This window comes from Colletotrichum gloeosporioides, assembly GCF_011800055.1.
Source record: "Colletotrichum gloeosporioides strain Lc1 chromosome Unknown consensus_85, whole genome shotgun sequence".
NCBI classification, from domain to species: Eukaryota; Fungi; Ascomycota; class Sordariomycetes; order Glomerellales; family Glomerellaceae; genus Colletotrichum; species Colletotrichum gloeosporioides.
The window spans coordinates 53299-75567 of record NW_025544730.1 but is presented as its reverse complement, the minus strand read 5'-3'; the positions used below and the strand labels follow the sequence as shown (position 1 = coordinate 75567).

Here is a 22269-nt window from a genome sequence, read left to right as displayed (position 1 = left end):
ATCAGATTCATGCATGTTAAGCAACTCGGGATCCTCTACCAGGTGATAAATCGCACGTAGGGCTTGCCAGTAACGAGGGCTGTGGCCCAGGCAACAGAAACTTGGATGCGTCTGATGCGGCTAGGGAGTGCAAAGCTTGCGCTGCTAATGCTATCGAGTCTCTCAAAGCCGCAATCTGAGTTGGAACTGAGTTGGAACAATGAACAGTTCATCTTATGACACGATGGTGTTTATGGTTAAATTGAACAAGTGACGCAAACCTATTTGTGAATGAACGCTGACGCGCGAAACAGAGTAAGAGTTCAAACGGCACCATTTGATTAACACGTTACTGCCTATTAAAGGCTTTATCAATCCCGTGATCGCTCATTCTTCATATCCAACGTTGAAGTGACACTGGTTAGGCTGGTGTTTGCAATTTCGAGCTGTCAACTAGTTCTCTACCAAACGAACTATTCAAACTTGGGATAAAACAACTTTGCAGAGATCTCTGACACTCTCGCCGTTCAAGATGCTCAAGACAGGCACAGTCACTTCCAACTCTTTGAAAAACCACGCTCTTAGATCAACGGCAACCAGTGAATCAATCCCAAGATCCATCAGGGGTACATCTGCGCGCAGTGACGAGCTTGAAAGTTGCATTGTGTCTTGTATCTGCGCAGAGAAGCAGCTGCTCAAGGTCGCCAGTCGCTCCTCGTCAGTGGTCGTTTTCGATAATTTCTCGCGTACATTCTTGGCCATGTCGGAGGTGCCGCCCGCAGACCCACCTGCGGCCCGATCATCAAATTTCTGACCCGCACGGGCTGTGAAATGCCCGAACCTAGGATCTTTGTGCCATGCTGCCGATACAGGAGGCTGATCGATTGCGACAGCAGTTTCGGACCCGAGACCAACAATCACGTCACCAGTAGCGGATGCGTTTGGTGGCCCTCTCAAAATGGCCTCATGGAAGGCATCCAAGACATCTCCTTCTCCGATGGCTAGTGTGTTGAATCCACGTAGGTTCGCGTGAACTGTCTGCAGGCTCGATGCTCCTGCATTAGCGAAATAACCAACGCCGAAAACTGTTGAGAGATCGACAGTCGATGCAGCTAACCCTCTAGCGCGGCGATCGGCGACAACAGCGCGGCCATACATATTGCCAGCGCAGTAGTTGGACTGGCCTCTGATTCCAACGATCGCGGACATGCTGGACATGAAGATGAAAAAGTCCAAGTCGGTGTCGTGGAAGTACTGCTCGACCAAGTAAGTTCCTCTGACCTTTGGGGCCATTGTTGCCTGAAGTGTCTGGAACGACATGTTTTCTAACAAATTGTCGTTGAGAACCATGGCCCCGAAGACGACCCCAGCCACAGGGTACATAGAGTCTCGAATACAATCACAGACGTCTTTGACTGAGTTGGCGTCGGTGACATCCATGGAGAAAGAACGCACGTCGGTTGCTCCCAGGCTCTTCATTTCTTCAAGCCACACTTTTGGAATATTGGGCGCTCGACTTGCAAGTGCCACAGATCGCGCACCGTTCTGAACCATCCACTTCGCAACCGACAATCCTAGATCGCTTGTGATTCCAGCAAAGAGGTACGTTTTCTTGGGGCTGAAAAGACATGCTGGATTGGGAAGAAGCGCATTACTGAGTTGGCCCGTAGGACTTTCATCTCCTCCAGCCAGTGACCAGTCCAAAATTTGCGGATCTTTGGCTAGTAGGTCGATGGTCGCGTCGGAAAATGCCACGCGCGTTGGCGTTTTCAACTGACAGATGTCGTCCGATGAAGTCTGCAGATGAAGTTGTACAATTCGAGAGGCCAAGGATATACTGTGGTCAACGATGGAATATGGTTGATCGGAATTCATATCCGTCAACATTGTAGCAATTTCAGGCTTTGACGACTTCAGCCGGGGCAACTTGTCGTCGACGGGTTGTGCTTCTAAAACTTCGAACCATCCATTCGGAAGAAGAAAGTGAGGTTTGTCTGAGTTGATTCCGGAAGCAACATCTGGGTTTCGGATAGATGCCCAATCGACATAGATACCGGATGTTTCTCTGCGGAGAAGGGACCTCAGTCGTTGAGTTGAAACACATGGGTGAATGTAAGAGGCGATTCCACAACGTCCGGGTAGTACCCTTGCCATTGTTTCCCGTGCGGTGACCACGTACAGCCTCATGTTATGTTCCTGAGCAAGTTCTGAAATTGCAACCTCGAAAGCGTAATTGGGCTCGACGACCATTATCGCTGCTGAAGCAGGGAATGCCTCCACCGCCAGTCGGCACAACGTTCCTGCTGCAATGGTGTCTCTTAGAACCGACAGAAACACGACGTCCTGATCGATTAGTGTGAAGGGTTCAAGGCCTTCATATCGAAGAGGAATTTTCAAAGCACATTCCGAGCTGTGAAGGTGTTCTTTCGGACGCCTAGGGGTAAGGATGATGGATTTCTCTGGATCTCCGAGTGCCGTTACGTTAGGTTGACCTAGGGAGACGTAGAATTGATCATCTCCCGTCGCATAAAACTGAACACAGCGTGAATGTGTCAGAGAAAGACGATGACTTGAACTGGCTACTGGAAAGCATTCGCGTTCTGTGGATAAAGGCGGTGTCAATTGAGCCAGAGAACCGCCAGACTCAGGAACAGGGCGGGAGCTTGAAACTGCATCTGGATGGTATGTGAGAAAGTTTTCGACTGCGCCTAGCACTGTGAGACACGAGTTGTTGGGCTCTTCATCATGTACGACCCCATCCCGACGGACAATGTAACGCTGATTGGATATGTCAAGTGGCACCAGGCGTGGCAGAAGCAGACGGCCACATTCGATTGCCATTTCAAACTCTGCAGAGTTCGTCCAAGAGGCATTTCTTGAGTCGACATCGGATGCATCCTTCGACGACAAGAACCCCGTTTGCCAGACAATTCTGGAGATAAGCTGGATTGCATCAGAAGAGGTGCAGTCATCCACATCAATGAAGCGAAGCCTGAGACCCGGGTTTTCGTATCTGGCGCAGCGGCCGAGCCCAACAATCATGTTTTGATTGGGATCCCGCCCATGCACACGCCCACTGGTAACCCAGAAGATATCGTGAGAGGTGCCGCTGAAAACAATTTTCAAGGCCTCCCAGTCAGCGGACGTAGGGCTACCTAGCAACGGGCTCTCGATGTCCGAGAGGACGATAACCATGCTGCTGGGAAGTAGCGAGCTGGCAGCAGCCGTTTGTAGCCCGTCTACAATCGTGACTGTAACGCGATCACCGCACACGCCGAGGATTCTTGTCTTTAACTCAAGAGCCATGCCATGGCTGATGGCGTTTTCTTCCTTGCCTTTGACAATGACAAGACTATTCGCAGAGAATTCGGCGGTTGATGTTGGAACGCACTTTCGGAATGCCATCCAGTCTTCGTCTGTTGCTCGAGCCACCATTACACTGGATAGATGGTCTTCCGGGTGTTTCATATCTCGGAATATGTGCTCCGTACCAGTCTGGAAACCGGAGGCTTGGAGTACCTCGTGCCACCTTTCCGTTGTCAACAAGGGGCTGAATGTGTCCTTTCGCCACCGGTCTTCAAAATACCACCAGCCCGGAACCGCGCCCATTAGATACGGTACGAGGACTTTGTCGACTGATGTGACTTCAAGTAGCAGAAGAAAGCCACCTGGCTTCAAGAGCTTCCGCACATTCTTCAGTGATGCTTCAATGTCCCTTGTAGCATGCAGAACATTTGAGGCAACGATTATGTCATATGTGGCCGGCGTCAATGCTTGATCCACAACGTCCGTCTCGATATCCAGAGTTTTGAATATCATCCGGCGAACCTCGTCTGCGAACTTGATCTTGGCTTGAGGAAAGAAACCGCTGGATATATCGGTAAACGTGTATGAGCCGTATGCGCCCCCAAGCCCCGTAAACATAGCCTGAGTGGCACCTCCAGTTCCGGCTCCAACCTGAGAGTCTCCGTCAGTATGACCGCCAGAAATAATTTGAATGATTCATACATACCTCGAGAATGTCACATCGTGGAAAACGATGGGCAATGAGACTTGCCACTCGACCGAGATACCGGTTGGCCCGCGCGTACATAGCTGGCTCGACGTATAAACGTGCAAGCATGTCATTTCGGAATAGTACTTCCAGAATTGTCGGACCATCTTCTTGTCGCATGACTCTCAGTATGTTTGCGGCAACTGCTTCGAGTATTTGGACTTCAACGCGATGTTTGATTCGGTCAACCCGGCGCATGAGGGAAGAGCGGCGCGCTGGATCACTTGCCCACGGGTTGACAAAGTTAGAATGGGGGCCGCCGCCAGGACCTTCGAGACGGTGATGAAGCCAATCCCAGAATCGTCGGATGAACCAGGGGGTCCTCGTCTCATTGAATGCCTCAGCCACAGTGAAACTTTCGTAGACATTGCACATATAATAATGTGCCAATTCTTCGACAGTTTCAAGGCCCTCAAGATCTCCAAGAGCGTCTGACTCCAGTTGAAAATCCCGTAAGGCGTCGTCTGGGTCAGGAGCCCATATTTCTTCGCAAAAGATGCCTTCCTGATACGAACCATGTGAAGGAACTAGGTTGACACACCGAAGATCCTCTACCTGGAATATCATGCGATGTTGACGTTGATTATTGCCCGGCCGTGGATCGACGCCGGGTGGGGGATCGAAAGCCAAACCTTCAACGGTCGCAGTCCAAGATGCGAGCGTGTTTCCTTCCGACACTCGTCTCAACTCCTCACGAATGCTGCGCCCTTTAATTGTAGCATCGAAAAGGAATTCAGATTCATTGGCCATGAATGCACGGTACGCTGAGAGTTGAACCCGTAATCGGCCAATAGTTCGAGGAAGATACGGTGCCAACAGTCTTCCATCCCCGGGCGAAGCAAATGCCGCCAGTGATGTTTGAAATGCATTGTCGAGGGCGGCCACTGGGAAGCATGAGCTGACCTCTTTTGTTTTCGGTGTATGTTCCCCCCTTGCTTCTCCAATTCTGTGATCATGAGGTCCGGCATTTGTGAGCGTGACATTCGCGTGCCGGACAGTGGACTTCGCTCGACCTAAGCATCGCCGCAAGGAATCCACTTGGAATGGAGCAGTATACTCAAGACCAACAACCTTATACGAGTCATATATCGAAGTTGTTGATATGGTATGGAGATGGACAGGGTCGTCATGATACGGCGGCATGCCGCTGGTGAAAACAGATGACGATGGGAGTCGTAAATTTGCCACGAGATGGCCGTGACAGGCAACGTAAGGCTCATTTAATCGAGCAGGCGCTCCAACGGCGGGAAGTTGGGCTTGAATCGAGAACGAAGCTTGTATCGTTGAACTGTGTTTTAGCACAGTAGATTTGGTCTGACTGGCATCCTTGATTCCATCCAGCACAATGTCGTGTAGCCGTATCAGGATGTCAATACCCTCTGTGTTCTTTTCGGAAAGCATCACAGCTCGTCCGAATTCCACATCTTGAAGCTCGATAACATCCAGCTCCAGGTCAGAGCTGGTTTGCGTCGATGATTCGTGACACAAGATTTTGATAAGGTCGCTGGTGGCATCCATGGCCATAACACAGTACCCAGCGGCTGGGAATACTATCTGGCCTTGCACTTTGTGCCCGCGAAGCCACGGAATCTCATTGACGCGAATTATCTGGCGCCATCGCCACTCTCCCAATCTCACCGATTCCGCGGACTTTCGGACAGCGCCGGTGTACGAACTGTCATACCTTAACCCCTGATCTATACAGTGACCAATGAGTGGAGATGACGGCTCCCGACGGAGAAGCTGTGACAGGCGAGCCGACTCGCGCCAATAAACGCGATCATGTAGCCATGCCATGGTTGGCAAGCCAGCAAGTGGAACTTGGCTTTTGTTGCTTGAGACGGACGTCGCGTCAAAGTCGATATTGATTCCCCTCTCCCACAGAAAGCCATAGACGCTGGACAAGCTATCCCGTTCATCCACGCCGCGGGCGAGAGTACCGCGATAGGCCAACTCTCCAATGGAAACGGTCAAGGTATCTACTACCTGTCGTCGAAGCGCTGGATGAGGGCCAACCTCCAAACCTGCCCGGACTTTCTTCAACTTTGCAAGTCTTTCGAGGGCGTCCCGAAAACGAACCGGAGCTAGCATATTCTCCACCCAGTACTGGGCCGAGTTCAATGACTGGGGAAGATTGTGCAGGTTGGCGTTCGAGATCGGCTCCCAATCCGTATGCACGCTAGATATCCAGACACAAGTTGGTCTGTTAGACGTTGGCTGCGGCCCATCAAGCCGACATCTCGAGAGTGCCTCACGATAGGCATCACCAGAAACTCTCATGTGAGGTGAGTGGTAGGCTTTGTCAACCCTTAGCATCTGAACTGGAACATTGCGATCCCTGAGCAAGGTCTGCATCTCTCTCAGCTTGTGTAAGTCGCCACTGAGTGTGACACTACTCGGAGCGTTGTTGGCTGCCACACAGACATGGTCGCGGAACCCGAGCTGGCTGTCGGAGCAAAGAATTTGAGCATCATCCCATGAGATGCCAGCTGCAAGCATACCGCCTTTCCCTCCTTGGTCTCCATCAGTATCATGTGGACTGCGAGCGAGTTTGGAAAAACGTCCTCGGTAATACGCCATTCGAATGGCATCGGCTGCTGATATGCAACCAACAGTGTAGGCTGCTGCAAGCTCACCCGAGCTGTGGCCGATAACAGCCGAGAAGTTGACGCCTACGGATCGTAGAGTATCGACCAGTGCAACCTGTACTGCAGTAGACAAAGGCTGCGCAAATTCAGCCTCAGCAATGCGAGATTCGCCGATTGGAGCTCGAAGCTCCGTACTGAGAGACCATTTGCTACTGCCAGAGAGTTCTTCCTCAACAGCCATGGTGTCAAATAATGCATTTTCTAGTCGGGCAATAGATTGCGCGAAGGCCGGGCATGCATCGAGAAGCTTGGCCCCCATCGTAGCCCATTGGGCACCCTGGCCTGTAAACACGCCCAGAATTTCCGGGCCTTCAGAGCCAGAGTTCCATGTTGTGGAGGAAACCCCGATGTGACTCCCATCGTGGTATGCCTTGACAGACGTACGCATCTGTTTCACCAGAATCGACCGCGAGCTGCCAGTGAACGATATCCCATATTCCAGGCGAGTCCGGCGCTTCTGAGTAGTCCAAGCAAGGCTGTCGAGGTTCAAATCGGGATGAGCTTCAAGATAGTCGGCATACCTCGATACAAGAGATGCAAGGCTGGGCTCTTTCGCAGCAGAAATGACGATATTCACTGGTGGTTGTTTCGTGGTCTTCGGTGCTTTGTGAACAGTGCCCTTTGACGCAATGGCATCGAATGACTCCAAGATTGCATGTGCATTTGTGCCGCCGAACCCAAAAGAGTTTACAGAAGCACGACGTGGAATCTGTATGGCAGGATCTGTAGACTTTACAGGTTCTGGCCACGGTAAGTGTTCTGTTGGCACCAAGAGCTTACCCGGGCCGAGCATCGGCGCAATCTTAGGATTCGGTGTTCCCAGGTGGAGATTCGACGGGATGAACCCCTGGTGAAGCCCAAGACATGCTTTGATAACCCCTGCGAGTCCGGCACAGCCTTCAAGGTGACCTACAACGGTCTTTACTGAACCGACGTAGAGCTGCTCCGGGGGCGCGGATTGATTTGTTGGGGTGGTAAAGAAGGCGTCCCAGATGGCTTGGGCTTCTATCGGGTCACCAGCTGGCGTTCCCGTTCCATGAGCTTCAAAGAATTGGCATCGGTCTTCCGCTTTTCGCAGATCAAGCCCCGCTTTGGCATATGTCTCTCGTATTAACTCGGTTTGCGCTGTGGAACTGGGCATTGTGATTCCAGTTGTACGTCCATCCTGGTTGACGCCAGTTTCACGCACAACAGCATAAATGCGATCTCCGTCATGCAAAGCTTGTGGCACTGTCTTGAGGATAACACAGGCGACACCCTCTCCGCGTGAGTACCCATCGGCCGCCGATGACCACATCTGGCATTTGCCAGTCGGAGAAAGCACTGCAAAATAATGATTAGATTGGCCATCAAACATTCAAATATCGAAAGGCGTAAGTCCGACCTACTGTTTAAGTTGCTCGTCATGACGTACATATCAGGAGCTAGCAACAAATTTGTTCCTGCCGCAACAGCCATACTCGCCTCCCCAGACCGCAGCGCGTGGACCGCGTGGTGGAGAGCAACGAGTGACGAGGAACAGGCAGTATCAATGGTTTCGCTTGGGCCGTGCCAGTTGAAAAAGTAAGAAAGGCGATTACTCGCAATACTTCGAGCTCCCCCAGTCACAAGATAACGTGGAGCGCCATCGATGTCGCGAAGCTGCAAATCCTGCCAATCGGTTGACATAAGACCTACGTACGCAGCAGTCGAACTTCCTGAAGTTGCTTGGAGGGGTATTCCAGCATCTTCTAAACCCTCATAGACTACTTCAAGCAACAAGCGATGCTATGCTTAGATTAGCTCAAGTACCCTCAAGGTCTGTGAAGAACGCATCTCCGAAGCAAGGTTGTTACATGCCTGGGGGTCCATAGCCTCAGCTTCTCGGGGTCCGATGTTGAAGAATGCCGCATCGAAAGTTTGGATATCCTGGTCATCGAGGAAATACGAGCGTTGAGTGTTAGTCGTGCCGTGGTGTGCGGCATCCTCGTGGTAGAATCCAGACGCGCTGAACCGGGATGGAGGAATAGGTGCCGAGAGATCAACCGGTTCGCTCAGCAAATCCCATAGCTGGGAGGGACTCGACACATTCCCAGGCAAGCGACATCCAATACCGACGATGGCAATGCTATCCTTGCGCTTGTCTCCATTCATATCATGAACAGGAAATTGTGAGCCATCATACATCTTGTTGGTTTCGTGCTCACTAGTACCACTCATTGAGTGTGGAGTAAACATGTTGACTGAAAGGGTGGATGGTTGTAATGGAGAACAGTAAGAGCGGTGTACTGTGACTTAGGGTTACTTTTCTCAGGATGCTATTCACTCAGACTTAACAAGTAATAAGATTGAGCCTAACCCAAGTATGGATTCCAGACAATGATACGTCTGGTCCTTTCGTAGTCGGTAAAGAAAGCACGTGGTCGCTAAATAAACAGACGTTGCGATTATCACCCGGTGCACATTTTAGGTGGGGACTCGAAAGACGCGGGTCATTTCGACGCACGCCAATAAGCCACCGCAGAAATCGGAACCTTTCCCCCGCCCCCAACAAGGGTGAAAGGCACCTGGAAATGGGCAATTGCAACTGAATCAACGAGACCTCTGTCACATCACTATGAAATCAGCTTTCCTGGCTATAATTGGGTTGTAATTGTTCTAAACCTGAGATAACACAGGTCAACACAGGATCAACACAACAATCTCATCACTATGATTACCCACACCCTAAAAACTCTCGCGCTGTTATTGTGTGGGAGCCTAGCCTTGTACGCAGGATGTCTAAGCTTCTACAACATCTTTCTCCATCCCCTCAAAGGTATTCCAGGACCCTTCGCCGCAAAGCTTAGCCGGCTTTGGCTGTTCTATTGGGATTACTCTGGGAATCCACACCACCATATCCGGGACTTACATGCAAAGTTTGGTGAGATCACGGCTCCCCAGACATTTCCAAGCTATGAGAGAATGTTCTGTCTGACATGATGCAGGCCCTCTTGTCCGCATCTCGCCCAATGAGGTCTCCATCGACGACGTCACAGCAAACAACATCATATATTCTCAGACGAATCCGTGGCTAAAGCCACACTACCATTACAAAGCATTTCAAAGTTCCAAGGCGTACAGCATTTTCACAGAACTGGATCCCGAAGTCCACGCTGCGCATCTTCGTCTAGTAGCTCCAGCCTTTTCTCACGCCCGGATCACAGAAGCGCAAAATATGCTTTGGGAGAAATGCTGTCTAATGATTGAAGCAATAAATCGCAATATGGGGCAGGTCGATTCGAATGACGAGAAGCCCAAGCACCCCAAAACCGCTGAGATATGCTTGACAAAGATGTTCCGCAGTTTGTCACTGGACGTGGTGACGGATTGGACGTTTGGTCAATGTGCCAATAGCCTGAATGGCTTCCATTCAGACTTGTTTGAAGTCTTCGATGTGGCAGCAGAAAGTGTAATATTCGTAAGAAAATATTTCCGTGAACTTCTTCTTTGATCACGGAGAGACCCCGGTTACTAATGGTGATGGACTCAAAGTTTCAGCACATTCCTTTTTTACGGCGCCTCATACCATACATAGCGCCTCTGGTACCTAAACTGGTCCCAAATAAGCTGCTTGGTCAAGTAAGGATCGCTTTCCATTTGATTCATGTACTTCAGAGCCGTCAAGCGTCTAGACAATGATTCTCAACGTCTCGGCGATGGTGATGCTGATAATATGAAGTATGCCCAGCAGGCTCTCGAAGCCACAAGGAGAAGAAGGACCGAGGCAACTGACTCAGACGTCGACGGCTCTGTTTTCAGCAACCTTGCATCAGAGGCATGGCAGCAAAAGCGGGGCTTCAAGCCTTCAGATGGCCAGATTATTTCTGATGGCATTGTCATCCTCGCGGCTGGTGAGGTTTCCATTTGATTTGAATGAAAAAAACATTTGGCAAAGGATCAACATGACCTATGATAGTTCACTGAGATTGTCCAAATTTACATAGGCTAACCAGACCCAATGCTGATCAAATAGGCGCCGACACCACCGCTGCCGCTTTGTCCGTCGGAATTCATCATCTCGCCAGGCGTGCTGATCTTTGGGCTGAACTACAGGACGAACTGAAACCTGTGATGACGATGTCTGACGGCTGTCCTCGACTTGAAAGTCTTGCCCAACTACCACTCCTCAATGCGGTATTGAAGGAAGGCTTGCGAATTTCTTGTCCGATTCGTGGTCACATGCCTCGAATCGTGCCCAAGGGTGGATGGATGTATCAGGACACATGGTTACCGGCAGGGGTAAGCGAACAGGCGCAGTTCCAACGATGAGCATCGCTGACCTTGCGAAATCCCAAACAGTCCGTCGTTGCCACTTCCGCGTATTACGGATGCTACAACCAGACTGTGTTTCCGAGTCCTGAGCGATATGATCCATCGCGTTGGCTACTTACAAGCAACACCAGCGAGATGGAAGCCCATCTTCAACCGTTCTCAAGAGGAACTAGGCAATGCATAGGGCAAAAGTACGATAAAACAGGTGATGCACCATCTCTCCGTTGACTCTTCTGACTCAAATTCAGCTTAACCCTCGCGACACAACGCCTAGCAATCGCCACCATTGTTCACAACTTCCGCCCAACAGCTATTCGAGACCGAATGATTAGAACACGGGAATACGTCACTCTCTTGGTAGATTCTCCACTAAATGTTGAATTTTCTGCCCGGTAGAGCGCTTGAGGTGCATGAGTGTTTGCATGTCTTCTCTGAAGTGTTTCACGGTCTTCGGGTAGTTTTGAGTAGTCTAGTGGTCTTCCGTGAGTGAAGTGATAATCCCTCAACCTTCTACAATTCATTGTGTTTCGCAGTGCATTTCTTAGTTGGGTTGTGCAACAGCTGTGAGACGCGATCGGCTAGGAATGAGCTATCGGACGTCTGGGGCTGCGTTCTCTTCGTGCATGACACAACGCTTTTCGGTTGTTTCATTTGGCGACATTGTTATATGACTGCCATCCAACACTATAATTATAAGCCATCGGGCCATTTTAATACACATCGGGCGGTTGTGTCGCACGAAACTTCGCTGGCTGTGCGTTCTAGATTCAGCCCGATGATATGAACTGTTAGCCCAATGGGGGTTCAGACAAGGAGGAAAGCGAACTAAATACTGGCCGCAACCAGAACATAAAAGTATGTCCATGAGATAGGTACGAGAAATTGGCGCTATTTACATATGGCGATACGCCCACCATACGGAAAGAAGAAGAAAACCATCCGACGAATACACTATGCCATCCCGGATACGTATTCTCTGCCTCCACGGTGACGGTACCAATGCCACGATCTTCGCAGCACAGACACGTCATTTACGCCGCGCACTAGATCTTCAGGGCATCGATTTGGTCTACGTGACCGGTCCGTTCGAATGTGCACCAGGATACGGTGTTTCACCCTTCTTCGACGACTGTGGACCTTTCTATCGTTGGAGCCCAGATTTCTGCGAACAAGACGATGAGAGCCAGCGCTGCGATATTGATGAAAGACTCGAGCGTGGCAGGGGTGTCATTGACGCTATTGATGACCTGCGGTACGAATTTGGCGATGTTGATTCAAACATCGATGGAGGCGGTAAAAACACTTTTGCTGGCATTCTCGGATTCTCTTCTTCAGCCGGCGTGGTCGCTGGGATTCTCGCCGCACAGGAGAATGAGAAAATGGCAACTCCAGTATGGTTACACTTCAAGTTTGGCATCCTTATCAACGGCACTGGGATGCCCTTGCCGCTCTCAGAGGTGTCCAAGATTCCTCATGCAGCTTCCATCTCGACGCCCACCGTAGCGGTGGTTGGAACAAAAGACCAATGGCAAGCAGAAAGCAGACGGTTGATTGGATGCTTTGAAAATGATGCGGTCACATTGTTTGAGTTTAACAACGAACACAAGGTTCCTGCGGAGGAAACCCAAGTTGAGCAGATTTCCACAGCAATCTGCAAGTTGGCGCGTGCAACAACATCGCTATAATGTATTACTTTCCGGAAATATCAAATCACTTAACTCATATGCACCAGGTAGCTTGCTACAACAGGAGTCCTATGCATCATATGCAAGAAATATCATACTCATGGTGCCAGTCGAATCATAATATTTCCTCCGAGATTTGCGATCTTGTGCACACCAGCTTCAATATTGACTGGGCGCTGCGCACCGTCCTGCAGTCTGACTTCATATCTCTGGATGAAACGAGCCAGGATAACCTTCATTGTCCACAAGGCAATGTATCGACCGGGGCATGAAGCTTTGCCACGTCCGAAGTCCAGTCCTGGCCCCGAGACGGACTCAAATGCCAACGATGAAGACGGCACGTCTGGAACATCTAAGAACCGGAAGGGTTTGAATTCAGTCGCGTCAGGTCCGTATATGTTGGGATCTTGGTTGAGCGCATATGAAGGCATTGCCACTGTAACTCCACGGGGAATAGTGAGTTCATCTGACAACTTAACTTCAACTAGGGCCTTGCGAGCCATGACCACTGTATTTTTCAGGTGTGATTAGCTCAGAATAGAATCGGTATTGGCAGAAAGTCTCTGCAAATTAGGCGACTGAATCTTCTGACTTACCTAGGGTTCCTGGGCTCAATCGAAGAACCTCCTTCATGAAGCTGTCTACTTTTCGTAGCATCCCTATGTTTTGGAGTGACAACGTGGCGCCGTTGAAGAGCACCGTTCGTATTTCCTCACGAAGCGACTTTTGATATTCTGGGTAGGTTGCAAGGTCGTAGATACATTGCATCAACTGCAAATTTGCACAAGGTCAGTATTCACTCTCAATTACTGCGTGGCCCGTTGTTTATAATTGCGTTAGCCTTACCGCGTTGACTATCTGATCTAGAAGCAGCACACCATATTAGTTTGCATATTCGTCACCTCTCAATCGGATATTAGATGAACGGGAAAACGTACTATCACCAGCAAAAACGTTGTCGAAGATCTGACCTGTCTGAAAGTTAATATCGACCCCTCGCCACCCGGCGGAGTGATTCAACTGATATTCAATCATATCATGGTGCCGGTCGTCGTGCATATTCCTGGAGGCTAATCGTCTCTGGACAAGAGGGCCAACTCGAGACACTAGCTCTCTTCTAGCTGTCATGAGCGAACGATAAGTCGGTAGAAACTGTTTCGCCAGAGGCCGCAAACAATCAGGAATTGTGCGTAGATCACGCGCCGCCAACATCATTTTGAGGCCTAAGCCATTGGCATGGTCAAGCCAGCCTGGATCCCGGCACAATGGTGCGTCGACCAAAACACGACCGAACGCCTGATTGACAAGAGGCCGAAACGATGGGTTGATTTCTAATGAAGTCCACCCATCATGAAGTTGTTTCCTTGTTTCCAGAGTTTTGTTGATTGCTTGGAACCCCCGCTGTTCCCAGTTGTCCATTGCTAGGCTGATCTCTTCATCCAACACAGGGATAATGTGCGCACCGTCTCGTTTCAGGCTCCCCATCAGCGTCTGCCGGCCTGTGTCGTCGTCTAGATAGTACCGCCATGTTGTGTGTCTTGAGACCCAAAAGTCATGAATCGCGGCTCCAAAGCTGAGCTTGTTGCTTGGTTGCGCTGCCAGATCATTGGCGTAGGATGCTGGCAGCAGAACGAGGTCTGACTTTGGCCCGACGATTTTGTAAGGGCCTTGGGGGTTCTCAAAGTAGCCTTTCGATAAAAGTCGTCCAAAGTCGTAAAGTGCAGCATCTGGTAATGAAGCCAACGGGACATCCATTGTTGGACGTCGGCCAATTCGCCATAGAAACTTGACAATCGATAAAGCGGCCAAGGTACCAGCTAGAAAAGCAGCCATTGCAGCCCCAGAAGTTGACGAAATCCCCGCAGTTCGCAACACATCCGAAATCTTGCTGCTAACAGCATCATTCGATACCGAAATGTTGGTGTTTGTAAAGTGTTCATATTGGGTATGGGCGATCTGTGTCTTGAGATGGATGGATCACAGTGAGTAGAATTCGGGAGGTCCAATACAGAGAATAACTGCACAAAGCCCAATAGGTGATCATTGATGTCGTGTAAATCTCAAACCCCGTAACCTTCTTGAATATCGCCGTAACATACAGTTCGGGTGAAATCAATTGATTCATTCAGCTTACGGGATCTTCAAAACGGCCCGAGGGGGGCATGGTGGATACACCCAGTAATGCGAGGAACGCCCCAAACCTTAGTCTCTTAGTCATTGTTTGCTTCTCCAATTTTGGGTTCTATACTGACTCTGAGTTTTCATATTTGCGATAACCGTGTCATAGTAGCTTCGGCACTGACGAGTAAGTGTCGGCTGATCGCCGTCGGAAGGAATACCAATGAATCACGGCATAAAGCCTGGCGTAATCAGAGGTCAGAACTTCACCGTACATCACAGTGCTGCGTCTGATCAACATTGATCTCGGAGGGTCTGTGGTGAAGGTGGGCGGCGATTTCAAGACGCACATGCGTGGAGTCTCATGTCCTCAACGTTTTGCGCTCCAATCACGACTTTAGGCATCGGCCAATGGACTGCGCCCCTAGACAAAATTTGTTTTTTCGGAATCTCGCGTGCAAGATGGTCTGACAACTATGTGCTGCACCCAGCTCGAAGTCTCGTCTTGCGCCATTTAAGTGTACCTATCATGCGGCCGTCTGGCCAGACCTGTCCTCAATGAGAAGGTGTGAGTGCATGCCAACGCATCGTACGACGTATTTGATCCACGTCGTACGCAATACCACATACAGTCTTCCAAAACGGTGGCGATATGATGCATTCTCGTGCTTCCTTGCGCAGAGTCTGCGTACATTCTTTCTTAGAAGGCGGACTCATAAATCAGATTACCAAGAGCCGACTTGGGGGTCGGCGGAAGAAATTGGTTATATCAACAGGTGCGCTGGATTGCATGCCGGAACAGTTTAAGGTACAACTTTCTTTCAATTCATTGATATCGAACAAGAAAGATCATGGCATCCAGAGCTACCACGATATGCTTGCTGTCGTACCTTTTGCAGATACTGGGCATTGCCTTCAGAATGGGCAAGAACATCTCTGGTTACTTAGATTTTGCTCGGTACGTTGGCAAGATGATAACCACAATGGTTTTTCTCTGTGTCCGTCAAGTGGCCATGCAGTCTCTCAGCATTGTGACTGCTGGACTACACATCCTATCACGTCTCGGGAACAATACATGGACTTCACTACAACTTCCCGGACGTTTCTTGCAGCCCATCACCGACATGTCATCTGGCACCCTTACGGTGAGAGATAATCGCACAGATCTCCAGTATCTGATTCCCATCACTCAGAACGCTATCGATGCCGTGGATGTTGGGCGCATTGTTGACCCTTCTCATCAGAGCCAGTCTGGTTTGCGGGTTTTTGACCCTGGCTATCTCAACACGGCCTGCATCAAGTCAAATATCACCTTCATCGATGGTCAGCGGGGCTACATCCAATACCGCCAGTTTTCCATTGAGTATCTCTTTGAGAACCATGACTATGAGGAAGTAATTTATCTACTTATCTGGGGGAAGTTGCCCGACAAACCAGAGAAAGAGCATTTTCAACGGAAGCTTGCGGCAAGCTGCGTTCCGCCGGAACATGTGGTTCGGACCATTGCCTCTTTCTCCAGAGATTCGTCAACCAGCACGATGATGATTGCTGGCATTGCGGCTTATGCAAGCCAGGATGAAGGGGCCATCAGCATAATGGGTTCTGCTAGGCCGGCTTACTTAGGACGTGCGGGCCACGTTGACGCGGCCATTATTAGATGCATGTCAGCGCTAGCTACCGTCGTTGCACTCGTTTATTGTCACAAACGAGGCAAAGACCTAACGCCAGCTCACCCTAGCGACTCCTTCGTTGCGAATGTCGTACGCATGATGGGGTTCCGAGACAAACGAAGCAGTGCTCTGCCTGAAGTGGGGATCCAGAGGTGCTTAGAAAAGCTATGGATTCTCTACGCCGACCACGAAATGACCAACTCAACAGCCGCATTCTTGCACGCGGCTTCGACTTTAACGGACCCTTTATCATGTTGTATTTCGGCAATTGTTTCCGGATATGGACCACTGCACGGCGGCGCCATCGATCTGGCATACAAGACGTTCGAAAATATCAAAACACCCAACGAGGTGTGCAGTCTCATCACGGCCGTGAAAACGAACAAGCAACGTCTCTATGGATATGGGCATCGCATATACAAAACCGTCGACCCCCGCGTAAAGCTCATCCACCGGATGATCGACCAGCACAGAGATAAGGTAGAGTCGAATCCAATGCTGGCCGTCGCATTGGAGATCGACCGGGTCGCAAACGATGACGAGTACTTTACCAGCCGCAACCTCAAAGCGAACGCCGACTTGTACGGGTGCTTCCTGTATACTGCCATGGGCTTTGAGACCGACGTTATTGTCGCCATGGCTAGTCTCTCACGTGCGGCAGGTGTACTAGCGCACTGGCGGGAGGCAATGCTGGAGAGAGGCCCCGCACTTTGGCGGCCCAAACAAATTTTCACAGGCAAAGTGTTGTCGCCGACCGTGAAGACTTAGAAAGACAGCAAAACAGGTGACACAGTAAATGTGAGCCTTTCTCAAGTTCCGCAGTAACAGGCCCTCGGTATGTGTGGAAACAATTTAAAAATATCGCAAAATCATCGACTGTTTTTGGAAAATGCTTTGCAGTGCGGTCAAAGTAGCGCGGGTAACAACGTGTGGACTAAGCGTGCTCCAACCCATTCCTTCCGCAAGCGAATGGGGCATGTCGGGGATTCACTGATTGCTTCCCCGCCATTCCCCCCTCATCTTTTTGCGAGATGTGATATACGGCACTGGGGCGACGGAATCCTTGATGTTCTAGGGTCGGGGCGCACCCCGGGGTTCCGTACCTTATGGACCCTTGTCCCCTCCGGCGTTCCACAGTCCGTGGTAAGGCCAGGGAACAGGCATGCGATAAGACCCCACCATGAGCACAAGATGAGCAATGCTTGCTAGACTCCCCGAAATACATCAATTTATGTTTGCTGTGGAAGATAGAGAGTATCGATTTGAGTGTTGCATGGGAGAAATGAGGCCGCCCGTTGACAGCCGTGTTCCCGTCTTTTGGCTGTTATGCGGTCATTTAACCTCGTTGGAACTCTGGGCCTAGGATCTACTCATCACTCTGATTGTCCCCACTCACAGGCTTTGAGCCCACGGAGTAAGGTCTCGAAAAACGACCGCCAAGCCCAGTCTTTCGTTCCGCCTTTGTGACGGAGTCGACCCCATCCGATGCCTCGTCCCTGCCCAGTCCAGGTCGCATACTTGTCCCACCGAATGTTCTCAAACCGTATGAGCCGCCGTGACTGCGTTCATGGTATTGACCGGTATCTGACGAGGTCAATCTATCCAAGTACTGCTTGTAAAGCGGCCGGCAGACGGGGATGCCGATGCAGATCATTGTGACTGCTATCTCAGCAGCTGACCAAACAATAAGGCCCACGGTGTCCTCTGCAACCCTTTAGTAACTGCTGCAGCGCGATAGCGAAGGGAGGTGGTAAGGAGAATCTACTCAGGTAGTCGGAACTTGAAAGTGCAGGCACTTCGATCGTTCGCTTGATTCCACATGCGCCGGCGCTAAAAGCATGATTAGACAAGGCGTCTTACAAGAATGGTTCTCTCACAATACTCCAAGGCTAAGACTAGCCAAAATGACAATTTTTTCGCATGTGTTCATCTGCAAACCCCATATGAAGCTCCATGGGAATACCGCATAAAAGAAGTCGACGACGACGCAAAGGACTGAATATCGTCAACAAGCCGCTCCGAAAGAACGTTTGCCCTGGTAAGACTTACTACAAAGGAGCATTGAAACTGGTGTTGAGTCAATCTGACAGTATCCTTCGGGTATCCGACGGTCCCATAAATACCGCGGTGGTGTACACTGCAACCAGAAGACGAAGCAAGTTGAGATGGATGCACCCATGAGAAGGCCCATCGATATCCAAATTGCAATCTTGTGCCATTCTTTGTTTACTAAGCGGAGAAGAAACAGGCCCAACGACCACTTTGCGATAGCCATGCCGACGACAGCAAACGTTTGTCCTATCGCTTCGAACAGAATTGCATCAACAATGCTGTCGGGATCAGATTTGTCGTCTATACTTTGACCAAAGCCATAAGTTGCTGATATGGTTGTGAATATGGTGTAGAATACGAGAAACGCCTGTAACACAGTAACACAGGTCAGCACGAATGGGCAATATTCGGACGTAAAGGCAGCATACAAAAGCGAGGTTGTAAACATGGTCGTCTACCCCGTAAGCCTCGACAATTACCACTCGTGTGTACGTGCGTAAAATCACGAAGGCCAACGTCAATGCAGTCAAAGGCCACATAGTTGCAATAGCCCAAGGACCGGAACCCCCCAACGGCATTTTTGCCACGCTTGACCGGGATTCTACGCGAAGAGTAGTCGTAGATTGTTAGGGGAGGGTTGGTGTTGGAGATGTCAGAGGATATTTAGATATGATCGAGAGAGGTAGAAACACTGCGACATCTGCTGTGGGCGAGCCTTCAAATAAAGTCTTGTCGAAATCATCCGTCGCCAAGATTACGTCAGACCAGTTTTGTTTTCAAGTGGCAGTGAAGGGAAGCGGATTTGGTGAACCGTTAGCAGGCATGTTTCGAGTCTGAATGAGTTTTGAGGGTCCCTCAGAGCTCGGCGAGATGATCGCCAAAGCCTCCTCGGATTACCCAAAGCGCGATGCTAGACTTCTCGGACTTGATCCATACCGTTGCGTTTGCCTAAAACACAGCAGTGGCTCCCGCTAATTGACAGGCATTCGAAAAACCCCGGGCTGACTTGCTCGCCATCTCTAGGGGGGGTTCAGCCAATTACACAGCTTTCATTTTTGAATACCAACGAACGGTAAGATTCCAAGTACGAGATGCGGCCCTAGCCCGCAAGCACAGCGAATAATAATTGGTCTTTCAGCTGCTGATCTTGCAGTGAAACTCTTCAAATGCCCAACGTGCATGCAAAAATATGGACATCTCGGACTTGCATTACCGAATTGAGTATAGATATCGCAGTTTGCTTGCGACTGCGGTTAAACGGGTTACCAGTCTACCCCCGTCCCAACATAGGGCAACATCTAAGCGGAGGCTGATTTCAGCCCCCAGGGCAGAGGAAGGGAACAGAAGTTCCAACGCATCAACATAGACCCACCATTATCTCATCCTTGCCTTGCCAAGCGGGCGGCCAATCAGGCTCACGTCAATCACTGTGAACAATTGCACTGTTTCAATAAATTATAAGAAAAGATCAATGGTTTCTCACCTTAAGACATGTAAACCACAACTTTTTCTCGGGACTGAAGACTCAGCATTGAGGACGCTTGAAGTTACCGGATCTCATATTCCTTTCGCCCGCTGTTTTGTTGGGAAAACAAAGATGGGCGTGACTTACTTGAATTACCCCGCTGGGCTTTTTCGACCTTGGGACGGGACGGCCCTTGCCGGTGCCATTGTCGTTGCTCCCATCTTGGCCATCGTAGGGTGGTGGGTGACTGCCTACTTCACCTCCCCCCTTAGACAATATCCTGGGCCAGGTTTAGCTGGTTCGTATATCATCAATCATCAGTTATCGCGAATGTTTCTTAACACGCACAGCCTGGACAAATTTGTGGCGACTATCTGTTGTTCGATCAGGAAGTTATCATGTCAAGATCAAAGAGCTTCACGACAAGTATGGAGCCGTTGTTCGCATCGGCCCAAATACTCTGGACCTCGACTTTCCAGAGCTCATCAAGACCCTCTATGGCACGGATGGGAAATGGAAGAAGGTACGCGTTGTTCCCCTACCGCTTCCGGCAAACATTCTGGCTCACACCATGAGCAAGACCGAGTTTTACCACAATAACAGCGCTATCATCGACGGCAGAATTACCTACCACCTCTTCAGTACCACAGACCAAGCTGAGCATGCACGGATGAAGCGTCCAATTGTCAAGTACTACTCCCAGAGTAGCGTCATGGGAATCGAGCCACTATTTGATACCTTGATCGGTGACTTTTGTGACCACTTGGAAAAGCGATTCATGACCACCTCCAAGCCGACAGCGTGTGATCTTGGCGAGTGGATCGGGTTTTGTAAGTTGACTCGATTGGCGTGGCAGTACCCGAGCTAAGACAAAGTAGACTCTTGGGATGCGAATGGCGCTGCTTCTTTTAGCCAGCGATTTGGCTACATGGACGAGGGATGCGATTATGACGGCACAATTTCCATTGCCGACAAAGCTCTTGACTAGTGCGTTGAATGTGTTTTGGCAACAACCAAGAAACTGACTTGTGAATAGCTTCGCCGCTGTGGGACAAATGCCGTTTCTGGACTTCCTTCTCGACAAGAATCCTGTTATGAGAATCGGCCCTCCGAACCTAGCAAACATTACACGCATTTCTCTCGAACACCTAGTATCTCGCCTCCAGGGCAATGATCCTAATTACGACCCCGACGTTCCCGACTTCCTGCAGCACTTCATTGAATCTAAGCAGGCCCACCCTGAACTTGTAAACGATGGCATCATCATGGGGTATCTTCTCGTCAACTTGCTCGCCGGCGCTGACACAACTGCGATCACCATTCGAGCAACTTTTTGGCACGCGCTTCATCAACCCGTCGTTTACCGACGCTTGGAACAAGAGATTCTCTCAGGAGAGCTGTCTGATGTTGCTTCGTACAGCTCAGCACGCGCGTTGCCATGTCAGTAAACCACTTACAGCTTTATACATGCACCAAAGCTAATGAACATTACACAGACCTCGAAGCCGTCATTCGTGAGGCCATGCGGATGCACCCTGGGGTCTGCATGTTACTCGAGCGGTATGTGCCTGACGGCGGCCTGGACCTTCCGGATGGCACCCACGTTCCGGCGAACGTAGCTGTTGGTATAAATCCCTATGTTGTTGGTAGAAACAAAAGTATCTGGGGCGACGATGCGGATACCTACCGGCCAGAGCGCTGGTTGCAGAATGAAGATGAGAGCGACGCAGCCTATAAGATAAGACTACGTTTGTACAACGCGTCGGACTTGACCTTTGGTGGTGGGTCGCGAGTCTGTATTGGGAGAAATCTCGCTCATCTAGAAGTTTACAAGATTGTGGCAACGTTGATCCGTAGTTATGAAATCTCACTCGTCGATCTCAACCGCCCTTGGAAAGTCACGGGTAGTTGGTTCCCGAGGCAGAGGGGCTTTATTTGTCATTTGAAGAAGCGGGATCAAGGATCATGTTGAGTCTTTCGGGTGAACTACCCGGTTTCTTGGGTTGTAATTCGTTGTCGCTAGATGCCTTAGGGGTGAAGGATATGAAAATTGATTTTGATCCCGGCATAAACAACCAAAATCACGAATGTTAACTCCGGGCATTTGAGTGAATTTCGCAGGGAATATGATCCCGCGCTAATGCGCCAATACGGCCACTCATAGCGATGCCATGTTTAGTAGGAAATTTGTATGATCTATTGGCAATCAACGACCAAGCGTTTATGAGACTTGACCCTTCACAATCAGACCATGGCTTGTCACGGACCTTCTCTCGCAGATGATTTTGCTGTATCTGGCAACCCA

At 50.1% G+C, this 22269-nt stretch overlaps 5 protein-coding genes across 5 annotated transcripts; 2 read left to right on the top strand and 3 right to left on the bottom strand.

Annotated features, from left to right (window-relative positions):
- Positions 1 to 456: 456 nt before the first annotated feature.
- GCG54_00001213 (Polyketide synthase-nonribosomal peptide synthetase) lies at positions 457 to 8847 on the bottom strand (the record flags this gene model as incomplete). Its single annotated transcript, XM_045401332.1, has 4 exons — positions 457 to 3936; positions 3992 to 8004; positions 8070 to 8448; positions 8473 to 8847. 4 exons carry the CDS (start codon positions 8845 to 8847, stop codon positions 457 to 459), a joined length of 8247 nt encoding a protein of 2748 aa, XP_045258334.1.
- A 525-nt stretch (positions 8848 to 9372) lies between these two features.
- Positions 9373 to 10153, top strand: GCG54_00001212 (Cytochrome P450 monooxygenase vrtK; the record flags this gene model as incomplete). The annotated part of the gene is made up of 2 exons (XM_045401331.1): positions 9373 to 9583; positions 9648 to 10153. The coding sequence occupies 2 exons, from the start codon at positions 9373 to 9375 to the stop codon at positions 10151 to 10153; spliced, it is 717 nt and encodes a 238-aa protein (XP_045258333.1).
- A 29-nt stretch (positions 10154 to 10182) lies between these two features.
- Positions 10183 to 21936, top strand: GCG54_00001209 (Citrate synthase; the record flags this gene model as incomplete). The annotated part of the gene is made up of 12 exons (XM_045401328.1): positions 10183 to 10281; positions 10382 to 10553; positions 10676 to 10941; positions 11002 to 11165; positions 11223 to 11331; positions 11997 to 12639; positions 15942 to 17188; positions 20097 to 20262; positions 20315 to 20794; positions 20843 to 20951; positions 21001 to 21404; positions 21461 to 21936. The coding sequence occupies 12 exons, from the start codon at positions 10183 to 10185 to the stop codon at positions 21934 to 21936; spliced, it is 4335 nt and encodes a 1444-aa protein (XP_045258330.1).
- On the bottom strand, positions 12758 to 13430 carry GCG54_00001211 (Cytochrome P450 monooxygenase paxQ; the record flags this gene model as incomplete). The annotated part of the gene is made up of 2 exons (XM_045401330.1): positions 12758 to 13167; positions 13256 to 13430. 2 exons carry the CDS (start codon positions 13428 to 13430, stop codon positions 12758 to 12760), a joined length of 585 nt encoding a protein of 194 aa, XP_045258332.1.
- Positions 17780 to 18101, bottom strand: GCG54_00001210 (uncharacterized protein; the record flags this gene model as incomplete). The annotated part of the gene is made up of 2 exons (XM_045401329.1): positions 17780 to 17800; positions 17844 to 18101. The coding sequence occupies 2 exons, from the start codon at positions 18099 to 18101 to the stop codon at positions 17780 to 17782; spliced, it is 279 nt and encodes a 92-aa protein (XP_045258331.1).
- Positions 21937 to 22269: the final 333 nt, after the last annotated feature.